We start from the raw sequence: 20756 nt of genomic DNA on the forward strand, positions 1-20756 counted from the left end.
AATAACGTTTATTGGATTTACAGAAAGTGCATAATAATTGTTTAAATAAAATTAGACAGGTGCAAACATTTGGGCAGTGTTGTCATTTTATTGATTACAAAACCTTTAGAACTTAATTATTAGAACTCAAATTAGCTTGGTAAGCTCAGTGACCCCTGACCTACATACACAGGTGAATCCAGTTATGAGAAAGATTATTTAAGGGGGTCAATTGTAAGTTTCCCTCTTCTTTTAATTTTCTCTGAAGAGTAGCAACATGGGGGGCTCAAAACAACGCTCAATGACCTGAAGACAAAGACTGTTCACCATCATGGTTAGGGGCAGGATACAGAAAACTGTCTTAGAGATTTCAGCTGTCTGTTTCCACAGTTAGGAACATATTGAGGAAATGGAAGACCACATGCTCAGTTCAATGTAAGCGGCAGACCAAGAAACATTTCGGATAAACAGAAGCGACGAATGGTGAGAACAGTAAAAGTGAACCCACAGATCAGCACCAAAGACCTACAACATCATCTTGCTGCAGTTGGAGTCACTGTGCATCATTCAACCATTCGGGAACACTTTACACAAGGAGATGCTGTAAGTGAGAGTAATGCAGAGGAAGCCTTCTCTCCACCCACAGCACAAACAGATCCGCTTGAGGTATGCTAAAGCACATTTGGACAAGCCATCTTCATTTTGGAATAAGGGCGTTATGCATGGAGGAAAAACAACACAGCATTCCTAGGAAAACACCTGTTACCTACAGTAAAATATGGTGGTGGTTCCATCATGCTGTGGGGCTGTGTGACCAGTGCAGGGATTGGGAATCTTGTCAAAGTTGAGGGACGCATGGATATCACTCAGTATCAGCGTATTCTGGAGGGGGGGGGGGGACATGCGTGTCCCCCCAGAGTCGTTCGTCGCAATAAAATAAGCAGGATTCCCTGCCGCGACGAACGACTCTGGGGGGGACACGCATGATCCCCCCGCCCAGGGCTCTATACGAGCGAGGGCAAGGGGGGAGGAGAGCGAGACACGAAGCAAGCCGGCGGCTTGATATGTTACATTGCCGACGGCTTATTTGTCATTTAATTAACTCTCTTCTTTAATATACATATTGTTACCACCTACAGCGTTTACATTCACAGTTGGCCGGGCGCATCCAGCGTTTACATTCACAGTTTTGTGATTGGAATTAGCAACAACAGCGCCACCTGCCGGATGCGCCTGGCTAAAGGATAAGTACCCTTTTTTCTTGCGCAGGCCCTACCCCAAAGCAGCAGCGGAAAAGTTTGCCAAGCTGTGCATTTCACTCGCAGCAAATGTCCACTTTAACAGACTTTTTTTAGCTATCTTTTCGCAACAGAGTAAACCATTTTGTTTTTCATATTCCTTTTATATCTTTCAATTTGCATTGTATTGCTTTTAAATGTATATCACACATGCAGATATTGCATAATACTCATAATCATTACAGTAAAACAAATACTTGTAATGATGTAGGTATAATACTCCAAGGGCTTCCTAATTTTTTACAGATTTCTAGAGATCCATGTAACATTTTAGCACTAAGCTCTCTGTGTCACCTCCAATATAGATCATATACACTGCTGCCACCGTGTAGGAGATCTAAATAAACGGTTGATCTATTTGTGGTCGAGCATACCTCAGTCAGATCTTTACAAAACTGAAATAGTAGGGAGATTCTAAGAAAAAACAGTTTTAAAATTTTCTTAACACTATCCCTTTAAGAGACTGGGATACATGTATTTAATTTAGAAGCGTAGTTGCAGGTACTCCCACTGTGGAAGGACCCACAAGGGACTGAATAGTTTGGGGTTGTTGGCAAAAAGGGTTAAGATACTGCACGGATCTCTAGAAAACTGTAATTAAAATGTATAATCTAAATAGGGGAGTGCTTGGAGTTTTGGTGGGTATTTCATTGTGATTTGTAAGTAAAATGAGATATCTGTACATTAGAAATGTCCCCAAAAGGGCTTCCCAAATGTCAAAGATAAATGTGTGGGTCACTACTGCTAAGGTAAGCAGTGAACCAGAACCAGTCGGTATTAGTGAGTGGGCATTTTTTTTAGTTTTACGTATCTAATATTTTTAGCACTATAGGTGTATGTTTATTTTAAAATTTAAAATAAACATACACATATAATGCTTACCTCCTGCGTAGTATACTTATCTATATCTTTCTTCTCTCCTGCATCCTGTTCACTCACTGTGACCCGTGGAATTCTCCAGCCTCCATTTTAACCACTTGAGGACCGTGGGCTTTACACCGCTTAAGGACCGGCCACTTTTTTTCCATTCAGACCACTGCAGCTTTCACGGTTTATTGCTCGCTCATACAACCTACCACCTAAATGAATATAAGAAGACACCCAAAAGTATTCCGTTAGGAGTATGGTGAGTTCATAGAAGTTTTTATTTTTTTGTCACAAGTTAGCGGAAAATGACACTTTGTGAAAAAAACAATTAAAATCAATTTCCGCTAACTTGTGACAAAAAAATAAAAACTTCTATGAACTCACCATACTCCTAACGGAATACTTTTGGGTGTCTTCTTTCTAGAATTGGGTCATTTGTGGGGTTCCTATACTGCCCTGGCATTGGGGTGACAGGAGGTGAATTGATGGGTGTCTCAAGGTGTGATTAGAGGGGGGAATAGATGCAAGCAATGCACTGGCGAGGTGATCAGGGCTGGGGTCTGAGGGCATTCTGAGGGTGTGGGCGGGTGATTGAGTGCCCTAGGGGCAGATAGGGGTCTAATCTGATAGGTAGCAGTGACAGGGGGTGATTGATGGGTAATTAGTGGGTGTTTAGAGGAGAGAATAGATGTAAACACTGCGCTTGGGTGGTGATCTGATGTCGGATCTGCGGGCGATCTATTGGTGTGGGTGGGTGATCAGATTGCCCGCAAGGGGCAGGTTAGGGGCTGATTGATGGGTGGCAGTGACAGGGGGTGATTGATGGGTGATTGACAGGTGATCAGGGGGGATAGATGCATACAGTACATGGGGGGGGGGGGGGAGTTCTGGGGAGAATCTGAGGGGTGGGGGGGTGATCAGGAGGGTGCAGGGGGGCGGCATAAAAAAAATAGCGTTGACAGAGAGTGATTGATGGGTGATTAGGGGGGTGATTGGGTGCAAACAGGGGTCTGGGGGGTGGGAGGGGGGGGGGGTCTGATGGGTGCTGTGGGCGATCTGGGACAGGGGGGGGGGAATCAGTGTGCTTGGTGCAGACTAGGGTGGCTGCAGCCTGCCCTGGTGGTCCCTCGGACACTGGGACCACCAGGGCAGGAGGCAGCCTGTATAATCCACTTTGTAAACATTACAAAGTGTATTATACACTTTGTATCCGACGATCGTCGGGTTAACATCCCGCCGGCGCTTCCGTATGGCCGGCGGTATGTTGCGGCGGGTGAGCGGAGTCGAGCGGCGGATCGCGTCACGGATGACGCGATCGCTCCGCCCATGCCCCTACAAGGACCGCCGCCATTTGTCTATACGGCGGTCCTTGCGGGGTCCACTTCCCGGCCGCCATTTGTCAATACGGCGGTCGGGAAGTGGTTAAAAATCTGGGTCAACAAACTGGTCAACTGTAATATCTCCCACTTATGCCATAGGGAAACATGGACATTACCTTGTTCATCAGTTGCCCTTTCAGTTATAACAGAAAGCATTTATATAATGCAAAATAATGGAAACACCTAACATTTTGGCATCATAATCTTTGAACATGTTTTAAGAAATCAAAATTTGACTTTTTTTTGTTTATTATCTTTGTTATTTTGATATGTTTAATTAAAACAATTGTTTTTTACAGATATTTAAACAAAAGTTATTTATAATTTATAAAAATGGCAGATCTCTCAGACTTCCAAATTGTTGGTGCTCGTATGGCAGGCACTACTGTAACAGAAACTGCCCGAATGCTTCGCATTTCAAGAGGTACTGTCTCAAAAGTAATGACTGCCTTTGAAAGAGAAGGAAAAACGTCCTCAGCAAACCACAGTTGTGGCCGAAAGTCGAAGTTGTCTGAGAGAGACCGTCGGATCCTAAATCGAATTTTAAGAAAAGCTCACAAGACCACGGCTCCTAAAATCATTGCAGAGCTGAATTAACACCTACAGAACCCAGTTTCTACAAAAACTGTTTGTTGGGAGCTGCACAAATCTGGATTCCACGGAAGAACTGCAATTAGCAAACCTCTGCTCTCAAAGACAAATGTTTCAAAGCGTTTAGAGTGGTGTAGAAACCACCAGAATTGGTCCCTAGAGCAGTGGAGAAATGAGATTTTCTCTGACAAATCGTTTACCTTATTTCCGACCTCCGGCCGGGTGTATGTTTGGAGACAGCCGAAAGAAGCATTTCATCCAGACTGCCTTCTCCCAACTGTAAACCATGGCAGGGGTGCTGTGATCTGGGGTGCTATTTCTTGGAAATCCGCCTGGCCAATTATTTCCCTTCACGGAAGAATTAACAGCGGAGACTATTTAAGAATTTTGGGTGACCAAGTTCATCCTATGGTTCAAGAACTGTTTCCGGAGGGGAATGCCATCTTTCAAGATGATAATGCCCCAATCCATACAGCTAGAATTGTTAAAGAATGGCACGAGGAACATTCTAATGAAGTTGAGCATCTCATCAGGCCACCACAATCCCCAGACCTCAACATTATTGAGCATTTATGGTCATTATTAGAGATTCAAGTAAGAAGTCGATTTCCGCCGCCATCGTCTCTAAAAGAACTGGAGGGTGTTTTAACTGAAGAATGGGCTAAAATTCCTTTGGAAACAATTCACAATTTGTATGAATCAATACCTCGGAGAATTGAGGCAGTAATTGCCGCAAAAGGTGGACCTACACCATATTAAAATATATTTTGTTGATTTTCAAGGTGTTTCCATTATTTTGTCCAATCCTTGGAAATGACAGCAACTGATATATTGTAGTCCTGACGAAAACTTGTCAGAACTGTAAGGAATACTTGTTAGAAAAAGAAATAAGGAAATAGTGAGCTTCTGAGAGGAAGGTAAGTGTGCAATATTTATTTGCAAGTACATCATGTGGTTATTTTAAATAATTTTACTCAGTTTAGGTTCACTTTAAAGACAATTTTTGCCTATACCCCTAGCCACTAAAGTGCTTTAATCATATTTGGTGAATATTACCTCAATCTCTGAGTACTAGTGTCTGCAGAAATGTTAAGGTGCGTACACACGCTGTAACGATTGGTGTCAGCAAGCACGGATTTTCTGATTATTGGTGATCTGCAATATTGCCAATAATACAGATGCTATACCTGATTATATGGTGATCTGCAGAATCACCAATAATGCAAGTATAGCGAGACACAGAACAATCGGATGCAGGAAGGTGCTTGGTGCAATAGAGTATCTCTATAGGGCACAGAAATACAACCTCCAGCAAGCTGGAACAGCAGACAACAATGATATACAGTGTAAATTCACAAGTCTGTGGAAAAGTCCACCACACAGTAATTCCTCAGAGGTGTGGTTACCTCTGAATGGGAACCCCGTGTGTGAGATCCTCCAAAGGACGCAGTGGAGGACTCGGCCTCTAGCAGAAATGGTTTGCTAGTGGAGGTCGTCTCAAAGAGGCAAGCCTCTGACAGAACCCTACAGTGGGAGACGTTCCAATGAAGGGAGAAAGGTCAGACAAAATGAGGTTCGGCAACAGATCAGGCGGCAACAGTACAGAAACGTGAGATAAGAGAATAGTCGGAAACCAAGCCAATAGTCGATAACGGTACGGGCTGGCGAAGTACAGAATCAGGAAACAGAAGAATAGTCAAGACAGGCACAGAATCATACACGATAAATGAAGACAGTATAATATGTGTATATATTGGCGATAAACCAATATATAACACAATATCAAATACAAGGCTGACTAGGTGTGACAAGAGCCGGGGTCCTGCCGGATTATCACACGGGAACTGACTAGGTCTCAGTGCTGACACAGGGTATCGCAAACACAGACGAAGTGCTACTGAAAAGCACTTCCTTATATACTGCCTGGGAAAGGAGTCTCCACCCCAAGCAGCAACCAATCAGAGCAGGCTAAAAAAGTCAGCTGACCCGCTTTCTGGGAGCATAAAAGGTGTGTCCAGCGTGCGCGCGCACCCCCTAGAGGCACAATAACAGAGCCCTGGTGAGCAGCACGCTGGTGAGTTTGGCACTGTGCGCTCGGAAGGTTTTGCGCAACGGATGCGGACAAATTTCCGCATCCCGCGTTGGAAAGTCCGTCTCCCGGAACAGATGCGACCGTATTTCCGCAATCCATCCGGCGTTGCGGATTTTTCGTTACACACGCACTACAGCAGCCAACGATGGGTCGGTCGGCAACTCCCGCTGGGCGGATTTTCAGCAGACTGTAGTGCGTGTGTACGCACTGTCGGGGGACTGATAAGGCTGTTCCTGAACCATCCGCCCAGTCTGCTGAAAGTCCGCCCAGCGGGAGGGTCAGACGGACCTGTCGTTTGTGTCTGTAGTGCGTGTGTACGCACCTTTACTGGCTTCACATAGCCTCTACTAAAGAGGAGTACCTTGCTTGCTAGCGCTGAGGAATTTTGGAGCCATTTGTATGGCAACCCCTGATATTACCTCAAGTGCTTATTCGTGAATTGTATGTGGCGCATAATACTTTGATCAAATACCAACAATGCTTTATCGAGTTCTTCTTTCTTGCACTTATGTTGACACATTTGAGAACTTCCTAGATAACAGAGACAGTAAATGTATTTTCATAGATAATGAGCTGCCTTTATATATCTCTTCTTGCAGATTACCCTGAAAACAAACAAAGATAACTAGGATTTATATTGTAGGGTAGAGATAAATCTAAACGTGGCTTCTCTCAGAGAAATCCCCACCCATGTGTTTAATATTGTCCCAAGGCAAAATTCTTCCAGGTGGACTCTGCAACGTGTATTCACAAGCACATGCTCCAGCCTCTGATTGACTAATGCTGCAGAACTGCAAACAGTGTGTTAACATCTCTAATTCTGGATTTACTCTCCTACGATAAAAGCTCCCTAATACACAAAAGGATACTAAAAATTGGATGCCAGAGGAAACCTCACAATGCAGAAAAATGAGAGACAGAATTGAGAACTCTTCCAGTTGCCCCTGAAACAATTTTTTCCCACAACTTCCAAAAATAAGGTCTTGAAGGAAAACACCTTTAAAGCGGTATAGTCACCATAAAAAATCAAATTTCAACAGCAACTGGTCTGAGTGTATTAAGTGATAAAGATGCTAATCCTGCATTCAAAACTTTTTCTGCTGTTATGATTTGGAGTTATCACATACTTAAGGAACACTGGCCCTTTAGTAGTCGTGCCAAATAATTGCATGCTGGGGGTTCTTATCTATAATCTATTCCTCCTCTTCCCTTTATTTCCCTGCCAGCTGCTTATCTGAAACCTAATCCCCTACTCACTTGTGTTTACAAGCAAGGCTGAGGCGACTCAGCGATTGGAGGAGACAAGAAAAAAAGTAAAGGGCAGAAATGACATCATGAGTTAGCCTTAACTGTGGGCAAAAGACATGGCCCCCACCAGGAACAGACTTCTCGTAATTTACTATATAACATTCACTGAAATCAAAACGTGGACAGTATAATACATGTGTTATATAAGTAGATCAAGTATTTATCTACTTATATATGTGTTTTTTTCCCTGGCATAGTATGGCTGATCCTACTGCTTTAAAATGACTATCTAGCTGATATTCTACACCTTTATTAGTAACATGTAGAGAAGGACAATTGGCTGCAAAGAATTGAGTTCATGCAAGTCGAAATTGGATCAATCAAATCCCGCCTCAGCTTCATTTAGATCAGCTTTTGTCAACCTATTTACCCTGGAGGAACCCTGCAAATAACTTTTGGATTCCAAGGAACCCCTCCAAACAATTTTTTTGATCTGGAAGGAACCCCTGCATTTATTTTGCAGGAGGCATGGTCTTTAAAAGTATGCAAGTGTTTTTTTTTTAACTACCTCCTATTACACTGCCCCTAATTGTACAGTTTCCTTATTGTATTGCTTTTTGTTAATGTGCTCATTATTATTCTAACCGCCAATCTAGTGTTTATTTTTCCAGTACCCCCTATTATAATGTGCTCTATATTTCCCCCACGATGGGGGAAAAAGCCAAGGAACCCCTACAGAGTACTCAAGGAACCCTGGTTGAGAAAGCCCGATTTAGATGGGAGGTGACAACAATGCTTCACTTTTTCGTTTTTTACTAGCACAACTATCATGTATACACATGTGGTTGCATAATTATAGGGATGAAAACTCCTTTATATCATGGGCAGATTCCAGCCCTGCTTTGTATAATAAATTCATTACAGTTTTAAAAAATTCTTATCAAGTATAAAGTACCTATGGGGAGCCCCATTTCTAAGGGTGGACAAGGCAAGTGTCCGCCCGGGTGCAGTGTAGAAGCAAGGAACAGTGGGCACACTAACAACTGTGGGCAGTGAGGCCCACCTCCTCCCTACTTCTCCTCAGGCCTCTTCTTCTGTGCTACCCCCTTCATTGCAGAGCCTCAACAGTGGCAGGCGCAGGTTACACTGAAACCTCACAGATTCATGCGCTATACTTCCTGATTAGAGATGGGCCAGAGTATTTGCCAGGCAAATACTTCGCAGCGAAGATGCGGAGTATTTGCCAGGCAAATACTTCGCAGCGAAGATGGGGTATTTGCATTTGCCTGCTCAGGCGAATACCTGGGGGATTCAATCTGCCCCCTATACATCATCATTGGGCTAAACTTTGACCCCTTACATCAGAGTCAGCAGACACATGGCAGCCAATCAGCTAGCACCCCCTCCTGGACCTCCCCCCCCCCTTTAATAATGCAGTTGCAGCGGCAATGTTGACTCCATTCTCTTGCTGAAGTGATAGTGAGAGCAGGGAGAGACTGAGCTGCAGTGCTGCACATAGGGAAAGCGTTCGCTAGGAATCTATTATGTGTCACCACTGCCTTGCTAGCTGTTTATAGTGTCATGAGCAGGGTATTAAAAAAAAAAAAAAAGTTCTTTTCAGGACTGGTACTGGTTGTGTTTGTATATGGTCCTCCTGAGTGAGCATTAAAGGATCCTTCTCAGGGCTGCTATAGGTTGTATTTATACAGACCTCTGACTCCTGAGCTTCAAGGGGCCTAGGTTGTGTTTGTACAGTGTCCTCCTTACTGAGCACCCACTGCATCCAGTGTGCAGTGTCTATAGAGCTGCACATCACACACTCCTAGTCACTGAGTCTGTGTACAGAGTACACCCCAAGATTATAAATGCTATTCTGCTTTTTACATTTTGATTGTGATATATTGCAGACCTCTGCATCCAGTCATTGTCTTGTGTATTTTGGAGGTGCGTACCACAGTCAGGCCAGATGGGCGCACACTCCTCGAGACTCTGTGTACAGAATACACCTCAAGATCATAAGTGCTATTTTCCTTTTTGCATTTTGATTGTGGTATATATCACAGACCTCTGCGAAGTGACCCGAGCAACAGACCGTCATTTAAGGCAGTGAGGACGAGGAAAGGGAGATGGTAAGCTCGGCATCCATCCTTGTGCAAATGGGGTCTTTCATGCTGTCCTGCCTGTTGAGGGACCCCCATATAAAAAGGCTTAAGGACCACGACCTGTACTGGGTGGCAATGCTGCTAGACTCTTGGTATAAGCACAAAGTAGAGGAAATGTTACCAAATTACCACAAGGCAGAAAGGATGCAGCAGTTGCACGACAAGATGGCAATTATGCTTTACACTGCGTTGAAGAGTGCTGTCACAGCCCGACGAGAAAGAGGTGTCAGTAATTCTCCTCCTTCTGATGGTGATGTCAAACACGCACAGTTTCTTTAGTCCGGCGCATCGTCACAACCCTTCAGAATCTACCCTCAGAGACTGCCTCGACCGCCAGGTAGTAGACTACCTGGCCTCAGTGCAGATATCAACACTCTGAGGAGCGATGAACCTCTGGACTACTGGATGCGCAGGCTTGACCTGTGGCCAGAGTTGTCACAATTTGTCGTCGAACTTCTGGCTTGCCCTGCCTCAAGCGTCCTGTCAGAAAGAACCTTCAGCGCAGCAGGAAGGATTGTCACTGACAAAGAGAAGTCGCCTAGGTCACAAAAGTGTTGGACTACCTGACCTTTATTAAGAAGAATGAGGCATGGATGCCGGAAGGTTACTGCCTGCCAGAAGAATTGGAACTTCGTATCCGGACTACACCACACTGCTGTTTTTACTCTCTCCACGCCACGTTTTTGTGACATTTTCTCCAGGTAAAAAAACAAAAAAAAACAAACAAACAGGCATATACAGGTGTCAATTCCCCTTTCTGATCTTTACCTTGTCGTGGTGAAGGGGCTTGCATATCACAATGATGCAATATCAAATTTGATCGGCTGCATAAGTTATGGCAAAAACAATTTTTTTATGGTCATCTGAGGTGATCAATAAAGCCTACTAAGCCAACACTGGGCCTACATGGCAGAATCAGTGTTTCACTTTACTGTCATCGAACTACCTCAGACTGACCATAGGGGCTGGAAAACAGCCATCACCTGCACTCTTGCGAACGTGCGCATGAGCACGGCGACCACTACACAAAGATTGCCACTGAGAGGACTAAAAATGTATGTCCTGAGAATATCAACTATTGACAACTTTTTGTGGTTGTTTGCGGTGCGTTAAACTGTGAGTTTGGTCTGTTGGTGTCAAGCGGGAATAAAACTTACACTACCTGACCGACATGTACACACGTCGGATGTTAGCACTTTATTCCAGCAATTTAGAAATGTACTCTGATTTCTGCCCTTTAGCGATGAACACACAACTTTGCATCAACTTTTGGTAGTACTTTTGGCATGGATCGCCCTGCGGCATGCCACAGTCCAGGTGTTAGGCCTCTTAAAACAATTTTTCCATCTTTTGTGGCCAAAAACAGTCTTTGTAGGTATTAAAATTTGTTGAAGTAGAGTGATCTTGGGGGGGGGGGGGGGGGGGGGGGGGTTGGGGGGGGAAGAGCACAAGACCTCCTCGCCCTGAGAGCAGTTTAGCCTAGAAACTGCCCTGCCTATTGGTCTCCCAACTCCACCAGTTTTATGAAGGCAACTCTGTTAGGGTTACTTCACAGTGCTCAGTTGCATTGCAGCATAATTCTAATATTTATATTATAAATATGGCTGGAAATTCAATGTACTATACAATCAATGTTCTACAATTTGTATGCTTTGGTTTTCTCAGGGAGTTCTCTTTTTCAGAATACTAGTGTGTTAACTTATCTGTTGTATATGCACATACAATTGATTTTTTTTTTTTTACAACTTTGTACCCTTTCTATAAAAACAGGGAATACAATGCTCTAAAAACAAATGCAACGTAGCAGACATTTTATTTTGTTTGTTAAATTTACAATATTGTTTTGTATTGAATACATTACAGAAATTCAATAATAAAAAAAAGACTTCATCTTATCTGTTTTTGCTGATCTAAATCTACTCAGGCACACTAGGCAATGAAATTTATCATGTGGAAACTGGCCCTAAAGGTAATGTACTAGAAGTAGAAAAAAATCTGGAAGAGTCTGTGACAAACAACAAACTATCATGGCTAGGTGACTCCAGCTTTTCCAAAATGACAGGTCTTGTGGAGTGTTCTGGTGTGTAATGGTTGGTACCTACCAAAAGTAATCCAGGGAAAACAAATGACAGGTTCAAGGGCACCCAAGACCCATTGATGCACATTGGGAAACGAAAGTCAACTAGTGAGGTTCACTCCAATAGCAGATATACTAGAATACAAATTTCAGAAAAATGCTGGCCACGTAAGAACTTTTCACCTTGCTGCACGCAACAGTCAGTGCAGGGTCTCCAAGCATCCTCAGTGGAGATACAAGTGACCCAGCAAACCTGAACTGGTTTTATAACAGGTGTCTGATATTATGCAGAAAAAGACTGCCGCTCTCCTCTGGACCAAAATGCAACAAAGCCCAGGTTGCTGATATGGAAATGTGTATGTGAATGGATTCTTGGCACCATTTTTATTTGCTGTGTGTGTGGACGCTCTGTGCAATTGTAAGGGTCTATCAAAATATGCATGTTGCTATCGCATCGCAACATAGATGAAAAGTCACAACGCGTGCTTCACTGCAACTGAAAACACACGACGTCTGGTAAATGCACAACATGCCTGGCGTTATTCTGATGGAAAGTGCTGCACCGCACCAATGATGTGAACGTACAATATTGTCTGTTGTGATGATACAGTGTGGAAAGACCCTTATCACACAACCACTGATCTCTCAGAAACACTAGGATCACATGACTGCCACTTTGAACAGTGTGGTTTCCCCATGATAGGACAGCTTTCCTTTGCAGACTATGAGTAGACTGTTCAAACTCTACCCCTTGCTAACTGTGCCACCCCTTTTTACTGATGCCTACTGGGATTTGGTTGAAAATTACTCACCATGCTATTGGGTCTCCATATTCAAAACAATGTAGTGAAACAGATGGGCTAATTTACAAAAAAGACTGGTTCAAAGTAGCAGATGCCTTAAAGGACAACTGTGGTGAGCAGAATATGGAGGTGGCCATATGCATTTCCTTTTAAACAAATCCAGATGCCTGGCAGCACCGGTGGTCTATTTAGCTGCAGTAGTGTCTGAATAACAGCATTAATAAGCATACATCTTGTTGGGTGGCACATTGGCGTAATAGTTGGTTAGTGCTCTCGCCTTGCAGTGCTGGGTCCCCGGTTCGAATCCCAGCCAGGTCAACAACTGCAAGGAGTTTGTATGTTCTCCCTGTGTCTGCGTGGGTTTCCTCCGGGCACTTTGCAGTTTCCTCCCACATCCAGATAAGTTAATTGGCTTCTCTCTTAACTGGCCCTAGTCTATGATACATGCACTACCCGATAAATACATAGACATATGACTATGGTAGGGATTAGATTGTGAGCCCCTCTGAGGGACAGTTAGTGACAAGACACTATATACTCTGTACAGCGATGCGTATGATGTCGGCGCTATATAAATACTTAAATAAATAAAAATAAATACAGCTAATCTTGTCAGATCTGTCAATGCTAGAAACACCTGATCTGTTGCATGCTTGTTCAGGGTCTATGGCTAAAAGTCTCAGAGGCTGAGGATCAGCAGGATAGCCAGGGAACTGGTATTGTTTAAAAGGAAATAAATATGGCAGCCTCCATATCCCTCATTACTTTTGTCCTTTAAAGACTGGTTTTAACTATTAAAATGAACTGAGGTTTAGATTGGTTGCTATGTGCTACCTGTTTTACCTTTGTTCTAGCTTCCTTTGCTCTTCTCCATGGTAAGTCTGGCCCAGTCTGTATAACTATCAGATGTAAAGCCATGTACAAACCATAAAATCTAGACGTAATGATTTGACCCCAAAGCAGAACCATAACACATAGTTTTATTAATATAGATGGTTCTAAACACCAACAACAATATTATCAATTAAAGATATCAATAAAAAAGCCATGACATGGAATTTTATTCCACACAATATTTACAACTGTACTATGTACCTGGTAATGTGCATGTGAATGGTTTCTTCCCACTAGGTTTGCCTGGCGACAATATATGAAAGTCTGAGCCAATAAGAAGTTTAGTGGGATGGCTGCTGGTCCGAGCCATACCTCAAAGGTTTACATGAACATTTCTTGAGGCGCTTGTTCTTTTTCCAAGAAAACATGGCACAGGAGACATGCAAGCCTATAGGAAAGTTACTGTACAGAATTCCTGAAACATGGTTACTGTCCTCTGATCAATCTCACTCAGAACTCCATGGAGGCATAGAGTCAGGCTGGCAAACTATTACTGATGAGTCCACAGAAAATTTCACCGCAGATGTAAAGTAAGAACAATTGTGACAATTGCCCCAACCAACAACAGGAAAGGAACCCAAGTCTTTAGGAAAGCTCCAACACTAAAAGTAAACAAGACAAAACAGATGGATTAAAACAGTAGATGAAGGGAATATCCATTTATACATGTCATTAGACCATATGCTTACCTGACATATTTGCTATAAACCAGGCTCAGTATACAGAGTTTTACCATATTCCAGGATGTGTTATTGTACTTCATAAGGTTGAGAGCCATTGCTACATGGGAGTGACAATTGTCGCAGCAAAGATTGTGCTAAAAATATATATAAAAAAAACAAAAAAAAAACAAAAAACAAAAAACACAAAGATTCAGATTATCCACATTATACAACATAACAGAATGAGAATTTTAGGTGTTTTAAGAATGAAATGTACCAAGTCAACCAAAGGAAACCTGAGTGAGTAAAGTACAGAGGCCTACTGCCTAAAGTCCATGCTGCTTTTTTGGTCTCAGCAGTTCTTCAAGTCAGACACCTGTGGAATCACAGTAAGGGCCGATTCACACTTTTTGCGGGTGTAGAACGAAAACGGTAAGCGTATCCACAAGGTGTATGCGTACTGTTCGTTCTACATCCACATGCAACAATTTCCCCCCGTTTGTTCCGCATTCACACATCAATGGGGTGAGATGAGAGAATGCAGGGCCGGTGCTTCTCTGCACAACTATGCTTACAGCAGAGGGGAGGTGAGCCTATAACAGCCGGGTTCTCACCAAAACTAGCCGGGTGGAGCACCCAGCTAAAAGTGCCTGGGGAGAACACTGCACATCGCCCAACGTCCACAGGGTCGATCACGTCAGCCCTTACGCATCGCCACTCACTTGTCCGGCCGCCGCGCGATCCTTTCAACAGTCTGGAGGCCTAGCAACAGGGAGAATTTTCATTGGTCCAACATTAACCAATGCAAATTCTCCCTGTTGCTGAGGATTCCCATTGTTTTTTTGCAGCCCAATGGAGATGCCCCAGCCACCGGGTTTTTTTTCTTTTTTAAACTTTGTTTTTATTATTTTCCAAAACAAATAACAAAAGTACAGCATTGTTCATTATACAATGATGATATCATAGGTTGACACCCCATACTGAGATAACGGCAGTATGTCCATAGCAACTGTGGGGGCATCGAGACCTTTTGGGAGGATTATAGAGAGTTTGCCAATTCACTGGAACAATGCAGAATTCTACAGAGAGTAACAATTAAGCCAAAAATAAAAGAAACAACAGAGAATAAAAACAATAGAGAGCGCTGATAGCCATGAAGCCAGTTTTGCCGTGGCCAGACCTTCTTCGGTATATATAATAAGGGTACGGAGGCGTAGGAGGGGAGACACAGGGAGGGATCTTAGGTTTGAGATGACTTCTACGCTGTCCAGGGGTCCCAGATTTTTTCGAAGGCAGGCATAGTCTCTCTAATGTAAGAGGTCATCTTCTCCAGGGTGTAGATATGCTGAATTTTATTAATAAGCTCGGGCCTGGAAGGAGGGAGAGATTTCCAGTATTTGGCCAGTAAAGCCTTAGAGACCCCACAGATTTGCCCGAGAAGTTTATTTTGGTGCTTGGATAGCTCCGGGATAGGCTTATGAAATAGGGCCGACCAGGGGTTAGGCTGGATCTGTTTCCCAAGAACCTCCGAGGCCAAGGTGAAGGACTGGGACCAGAATCCTGCAACTAAGGGACAGGACCACCAGCAGTGTAATTGGTCTGCTGGGGCCGGACAGCCCCGGAAGCAATGATCCGAAGAAACTAGGTTCCATTTGGCCAGTTGGACTGGGGTTCTATACCAATCATAAAACAGCCTATAGTTCCTTTCTTTGGTTAAGGTATGTCTAGAAGAACTGGCAATAGCGGAGAAGATGACCTCCCACTGATATTCATCCGTGAGAGCCCCTAATCTGTCCTGCCACTTAGTCATCGCTTTAGAGGGGCCAGAGAACCTAGCGTACCAGAGGTCATAATACATGCTAGAGATAAGGCCCTCTGGTAAGGGAGTAGAGCAATATGTAGACTCTAAATTAGATCGGGCTAGTCGGAGCCCCCCGGCTGCAAGAAGTGTCTAATTTGCATGAATCTAAACCCCTCCGAGTTTGGAGGTTGATATTTCTCTTGTAGCTGCGGCCAGGAGGAAATGGATCCCTGTGACAATATGTCCGCAACCGAGACAATCCCCCTAGCCCTCCACACACCCCAGGCCAGGCCACAAACCCCAGGTTGGAATTCTAGGTTGTAGAATAAGGATTGGCCACCGGGCTTTTTTTAAGGGACTAAGTGGCGGCGGGACAGGCGAGTATGACATCATGATGGAGACGGGATGCAGGTGAAACGGGCGATGTGGACGTAGCAACTAGCCTATTGAGAACGGACAGGGTCTGTTCTTATAGGCTTCCATTGGACACATTTTCCCTTGCAGTCCAAGAAAATGTGCCAAGTTGGGACCACGGCACACGGATTGTACACGGATGCGTGGTGTAAAAAGTGGAAGCGGATCCTATTTTTAATGTATGATCCAATTCCTGTATTTAAAAGGAAACCAGAGCTCACAAAAACCAAAAGATTTATACATATCTGGGGCTTCCTCCAGCCCCATCCACTTGGATCGCTCTCATGCCGCCGTCCTCCGCTGTCTGCAGCTCTGGTACCGGGTCCCCGCACTTCCATCAGTCAGGGCCAGTCTACGCAGGAGAAATGCGCTCTTTGTGCATCTCTCCAGCATCAAAATCTTATTTGGTACATTGTCTCAGCATGAGAAATATTGGCCAATCAGAGAGGAACAGAGGTGTAAGAGGCGAAAACAGGAGGGAAAGAAGCTTCAGCCAATCAGGCTGCATTAGTTAAGTCTGAGAGGAAAGTAAAGAAGGAAAAAAAAAACAACAACAACCGACAACCCAGCATGCCCTGCAACTTCCTTTGTGTGGCAATGTACCAAATAAAAGTCAGGTGAACTGGAGAATGATCACTAATCAACAAGAAAGGTAATGGTGATTTGTAACTTTTGAATTGTCTGATTAGCTTCCTTTTTACTTGTTTACCAGATAAAAATAAAGAATTGATTTTTGATTTTATGCCCGACAGTTACACTTTAAGTGCAAACGCTGAAAAGAAAAACTAGCATAGGTTATAAAATAGGTTAGGACACTTTAGCAGGTTACTAACTATCACTGCTACAAGCTAGCTATGCATGACTCACATAGATCTGTTCACTTACAGCTTAGCAACACCCAACCCGACACCCCCCCCCCCCCAAATAAATTCTGCATCTACTCCTTATCTTGGTATTGGATTGACCCCTCTACATTTAGTTGAGACCAGAATTGCTATGAAACTGTGCCTTGATCCATAATGCTCTTGGTTCTCTATGTAGCCTGCCTGTAAAATAGTTACAGTCCACTACTCAGGATCATCTAATACGCTCGCCAAAATTAGCAACATTCGTTGGCAATAGGGAGGTCTACAGGAGCAGAAAATATAAAAATATAGCAGAACTATTTATATGTAAAAGCTTATCTGGATCTAATCATTGTGGATTGTATTAAGTGAGGATGGGCTAACACAACGGTAAAGTTGTCAAGTTCATGCAGCACATGCAACTTTCCCGTTACTAGGGCCGAGGGGTCACGACCTGTGGTGCTAATGGGTTAACAGGCAGTGCTCCCCGGTCGTGTGCAGGTAACTTTAACGTTGCATGGTGCATCAGGCCTGACGTTACTAATGATTCCACAATGGTGTGAAAACAGACTCTTACCATACGATGCTTATACTCTTCGGAAGCTTCATGAACTGCAGTGTCCCATGGGTTTGGCCCACCGGCATACACAAGATTAGGATCTAATTGCCAGTATCTAAACATGACACAAGATGAAAATTAGGAATTTTTTTTTTGTTTAACTTGTTTTTATTAAACTTTCAGATACATGAATTTTCATTGCATTGAATACAGTACGTCTTAGAGTGTAACATGAGGTCTAAAACTTAGGCCTCCAACAAAATCTAACATCTATATCATCTTTAACTTCTATCTATACGTTGTACAAAAAGATATAATCATGTGCATATGCTTACTTCGATAATCAAAACCTTTTAAAGCATACATAAAGAGTTGCATATTAGTGGTTGTAAATTCAACCTTAGTACACAATTTTTAAACTCTAGACAGCTTCACGATACCTACATTAACATACCTATTTACTGCTACTCCTAGACGCTAGGGTGTTTCTCTCAGGGTTCTCTTAACCGTAACTGTTTATCAGATTTTCTTATTTGTAGAACTTTTATTCCTATTTAAAATAATGCATCTTCAGAGGTCTCAATCTGCTCTCTCTCTGACTGAGACATGAAGTGTTATGGATGGTCGGGCCAGGTGGATGGGGGAGGGGGGAAATCTGGAGGATTCCCGGAGTTTGGAGCTTAGTAGGGGGGTTTTAGATACTATCTCCATTTAGCATTTATTAGTCTGGTCTGTCAGAACTATAAGTGTGGTAAAGTTATCGGTTCAGTCGGGCGTTAATAATGGCCAGTCAAAGGACCATTTATCTCTCATCAAGTTTTGACCATCTCTGGATTTCAGTAGGTATTCCATTTTTAGATTATATTCAGTTAATTGGATCACTTGGGTTATAGATGGGGTATGGGTTTGAAGCCAGTTAGTAAGCACCAGGTGCTTGGCTGCTGCGATGATGTGTGATATTACTAGTCTCAGGTCCATTGGAAATTGATCCAATCCTATGAGGAAGAGTGCCAATTGGGGTGTGAGTATGGTGTGTGAGCCTACTATCCTAGAAATAAGTTTGGATACTTTGTCCCAAAATGAGGTTATCTTGGGGCAGGACCATAGTATATGGAGAAGTGTGCCTGTAGTTGAACATTGTCTCCAGCAGTAAGGGGAGTTGTTAGGAGACATTTTAGATAGTATGCGTGGGGTGAGGTACCATTTATAGAGTATTTTTTTCGTTGTTTCCATGTGTTATACATTTAGAGTAGCGTTTTTGGGTCTCTAGGGCTTTTTGAATGGTGGTTATCAGTAGCGAAGTTTGGAGGTCGTACTCCCAAGTCTTGGTATACTTGCTAATGGGAGAGGGGGAGGTGTTTATCAATAGGTTGTACCAGAAGGATATTCCTCCCTTTCTATATTTCGGGGAAGCGATGAAGTCCCACATTTTTTTATTAATTAGGGGTGGTGAGTACTGGTTTTTAGATAGTAGATGGGATATTTGCAGATAGACGAACCTTTCTGTGTCAGGGAGCTTGAATTTCTCTTTAAGGCCGGAGAAAGATTTGGGTTTGACATCTATAATATCATCTAGAGTTTGTATCCCTGCTTCTGTCCACTTAGAAATGTTGAGGTTTGGGATGACTAATCGTAAAGAGGCAAGGGGAACTGCTACTTTTGTATCCCCTGTCCCCCCTAAGAGTTTCATTGCCCTCTCCCAAACTTCTATGGTGGAGGTGATTAAATCATTCTTTGGCTTAATTGGAGGAAGACCTGACCATAGGATGTATAGGAAGTTGGCAAGTTGGAAAATTAGGAATTTAAAAAGTACTCACAGGATGTTTCTACTGCGAAAAAAAAAGGCCACTTACTTGACTGGTTTTCCGAAGGCCATACAATCTTCCTGTGAACAAAAAGACAGTTTTACGATATAAAATTCTCTGTAAAAGACAAAATTCCATTCTGTCTACTATCAGCTTCACATGCTGGAGGTGAGGATTACTACCAGCTGCTGAATGGCATGAGACTGTCAAGACAACAGCCCAATCTACAAATATCACAGGTATTAAAGTGTGCTAATAAGTAATAAGAGCACATACATGACATAAAAAGCATTGACATACACCATTATTCATCACAGGCTGAAAGAGACCCAGAGACGAAAAGATAACATATTTATACATACCTGGGGCTTCCTTCAGCCCCATCAGCCTGGATCGCTCCCACGCCGCCTTTCTCTGCTACCTCTGTCCGCCGGTCCTGTCATTTCGGCCAGTCGACGCAAGCACAGTACGCTCCTTCCGTGCTGCGCAGGCGCACAAAGCCGGAGGGAGCCCCTGTGCATGTGGAAGACTGGTCGCATCCAGCGGAAGTGACGGGACCCGATACAGGCGATAGAGGTAGCGGAGGACGGCGGCGTTGGAGCGATCCAAGCTTATGAGGCTGGAGGAAGCAACAGGTATGTAGAACATCTTTTTTTCCATTTTTAGCATAGGTTCGTCTCTGGTTCCCTTTAAGGGTTACTGATTTGAAACTGCATGGCTTGGTTCACCGCAGCCATTTACCCCCGTCCCCTGCTAAAAACACGGCTATGCCATGTTTTAAGCTGTGCTTCCACTTGAACTGAGAACAGACATTTCTTGTCTGTTCTACGCTTATCACAAAACGGACAGTGAACAGCTCCTATTTTATAAAATACTGTAGGAACTGTTCACACGTGTCAGTCTGCAATGGATTCATCACTGTAAGTAGACCACACATTTGTGCAGTCCCCAATAATCCCGAGCAGGCGGATATATTCCCCATATAGCCTATGGTGTTAACGCTTTGGCCCTGGGCTCCAGTCAGACCACAGTGGACAATCAGAGCAGGCACTATACTGTTCACCCCCACTGGCAGATGCGAACCCAGCCTTAAAGGGAAGGTCCAAGCAAAAAAAAAAAATGAGTTTTACTTACCTGGGGCTTCTACCAGCCCCATATAGCCATCCTGTGCCCTCGTAGTCACTCACTGCTGCTCCAGTCCCCCGCTGGCAGTTTTCTGACCTCGGAGGTCAGGGCCACATTGCATACATTTTTACGCATTCCAGCTAGTGCAGGAACTA

General features: G+C 43.6%; 1 protein-coding gene across 2 annotated transcripts in view; it reads right to left on the reverse strand.

Moving 5' to 3' along the window:
* Positions 1–13456: 13456 nt before the first annotated feature.
* TMEM222 (transmembrane protein 222) overlaps positions 13457–20756 on the reverse strand; it is a 23265-nt gene continuing 15965 nt past the window's right edge. For both annotated transcript variants that reach the window (XM_068269252.1, XM_068269253.1), the window contains 4 exons: positions 19525–19556; positions 17690–17786; positions 14080–14207; positions 13457–13992 (listed from right to left, as the gene is read on the reverse strand). In XM_068269252.1, the coding sequence (XP_068125353.1) occupies positions 13905–13992; positions 14080–14207; positions 17690–17786; positions 19525–19556 (345 nt within the window). In that variant the 3' untranslated portion in view covers positions 13457–13904. The remainder of the gene's footprint in view (positions 13993–14079; positions 14208–17689; positions 17787–19524; positions 19557–20756) is intronic.

The sequence above is a fragment of the Hyperolius riggenbachi genome, chromosome 2 (assembly GCF_040937935.1).
Source record: "Hyperolius riggenbachi isolate aHypRig1 chromosome 2, aHypRig1.pri, whole genome shotgun sequence".
In the NCBI taxonomy this organism is placed as follows: Eukaryota; Metazoa; Chordata; class Amphibia; order Anura; family Hyperoliidae; genus Hyperolius; species Hyperolius riggenbachi.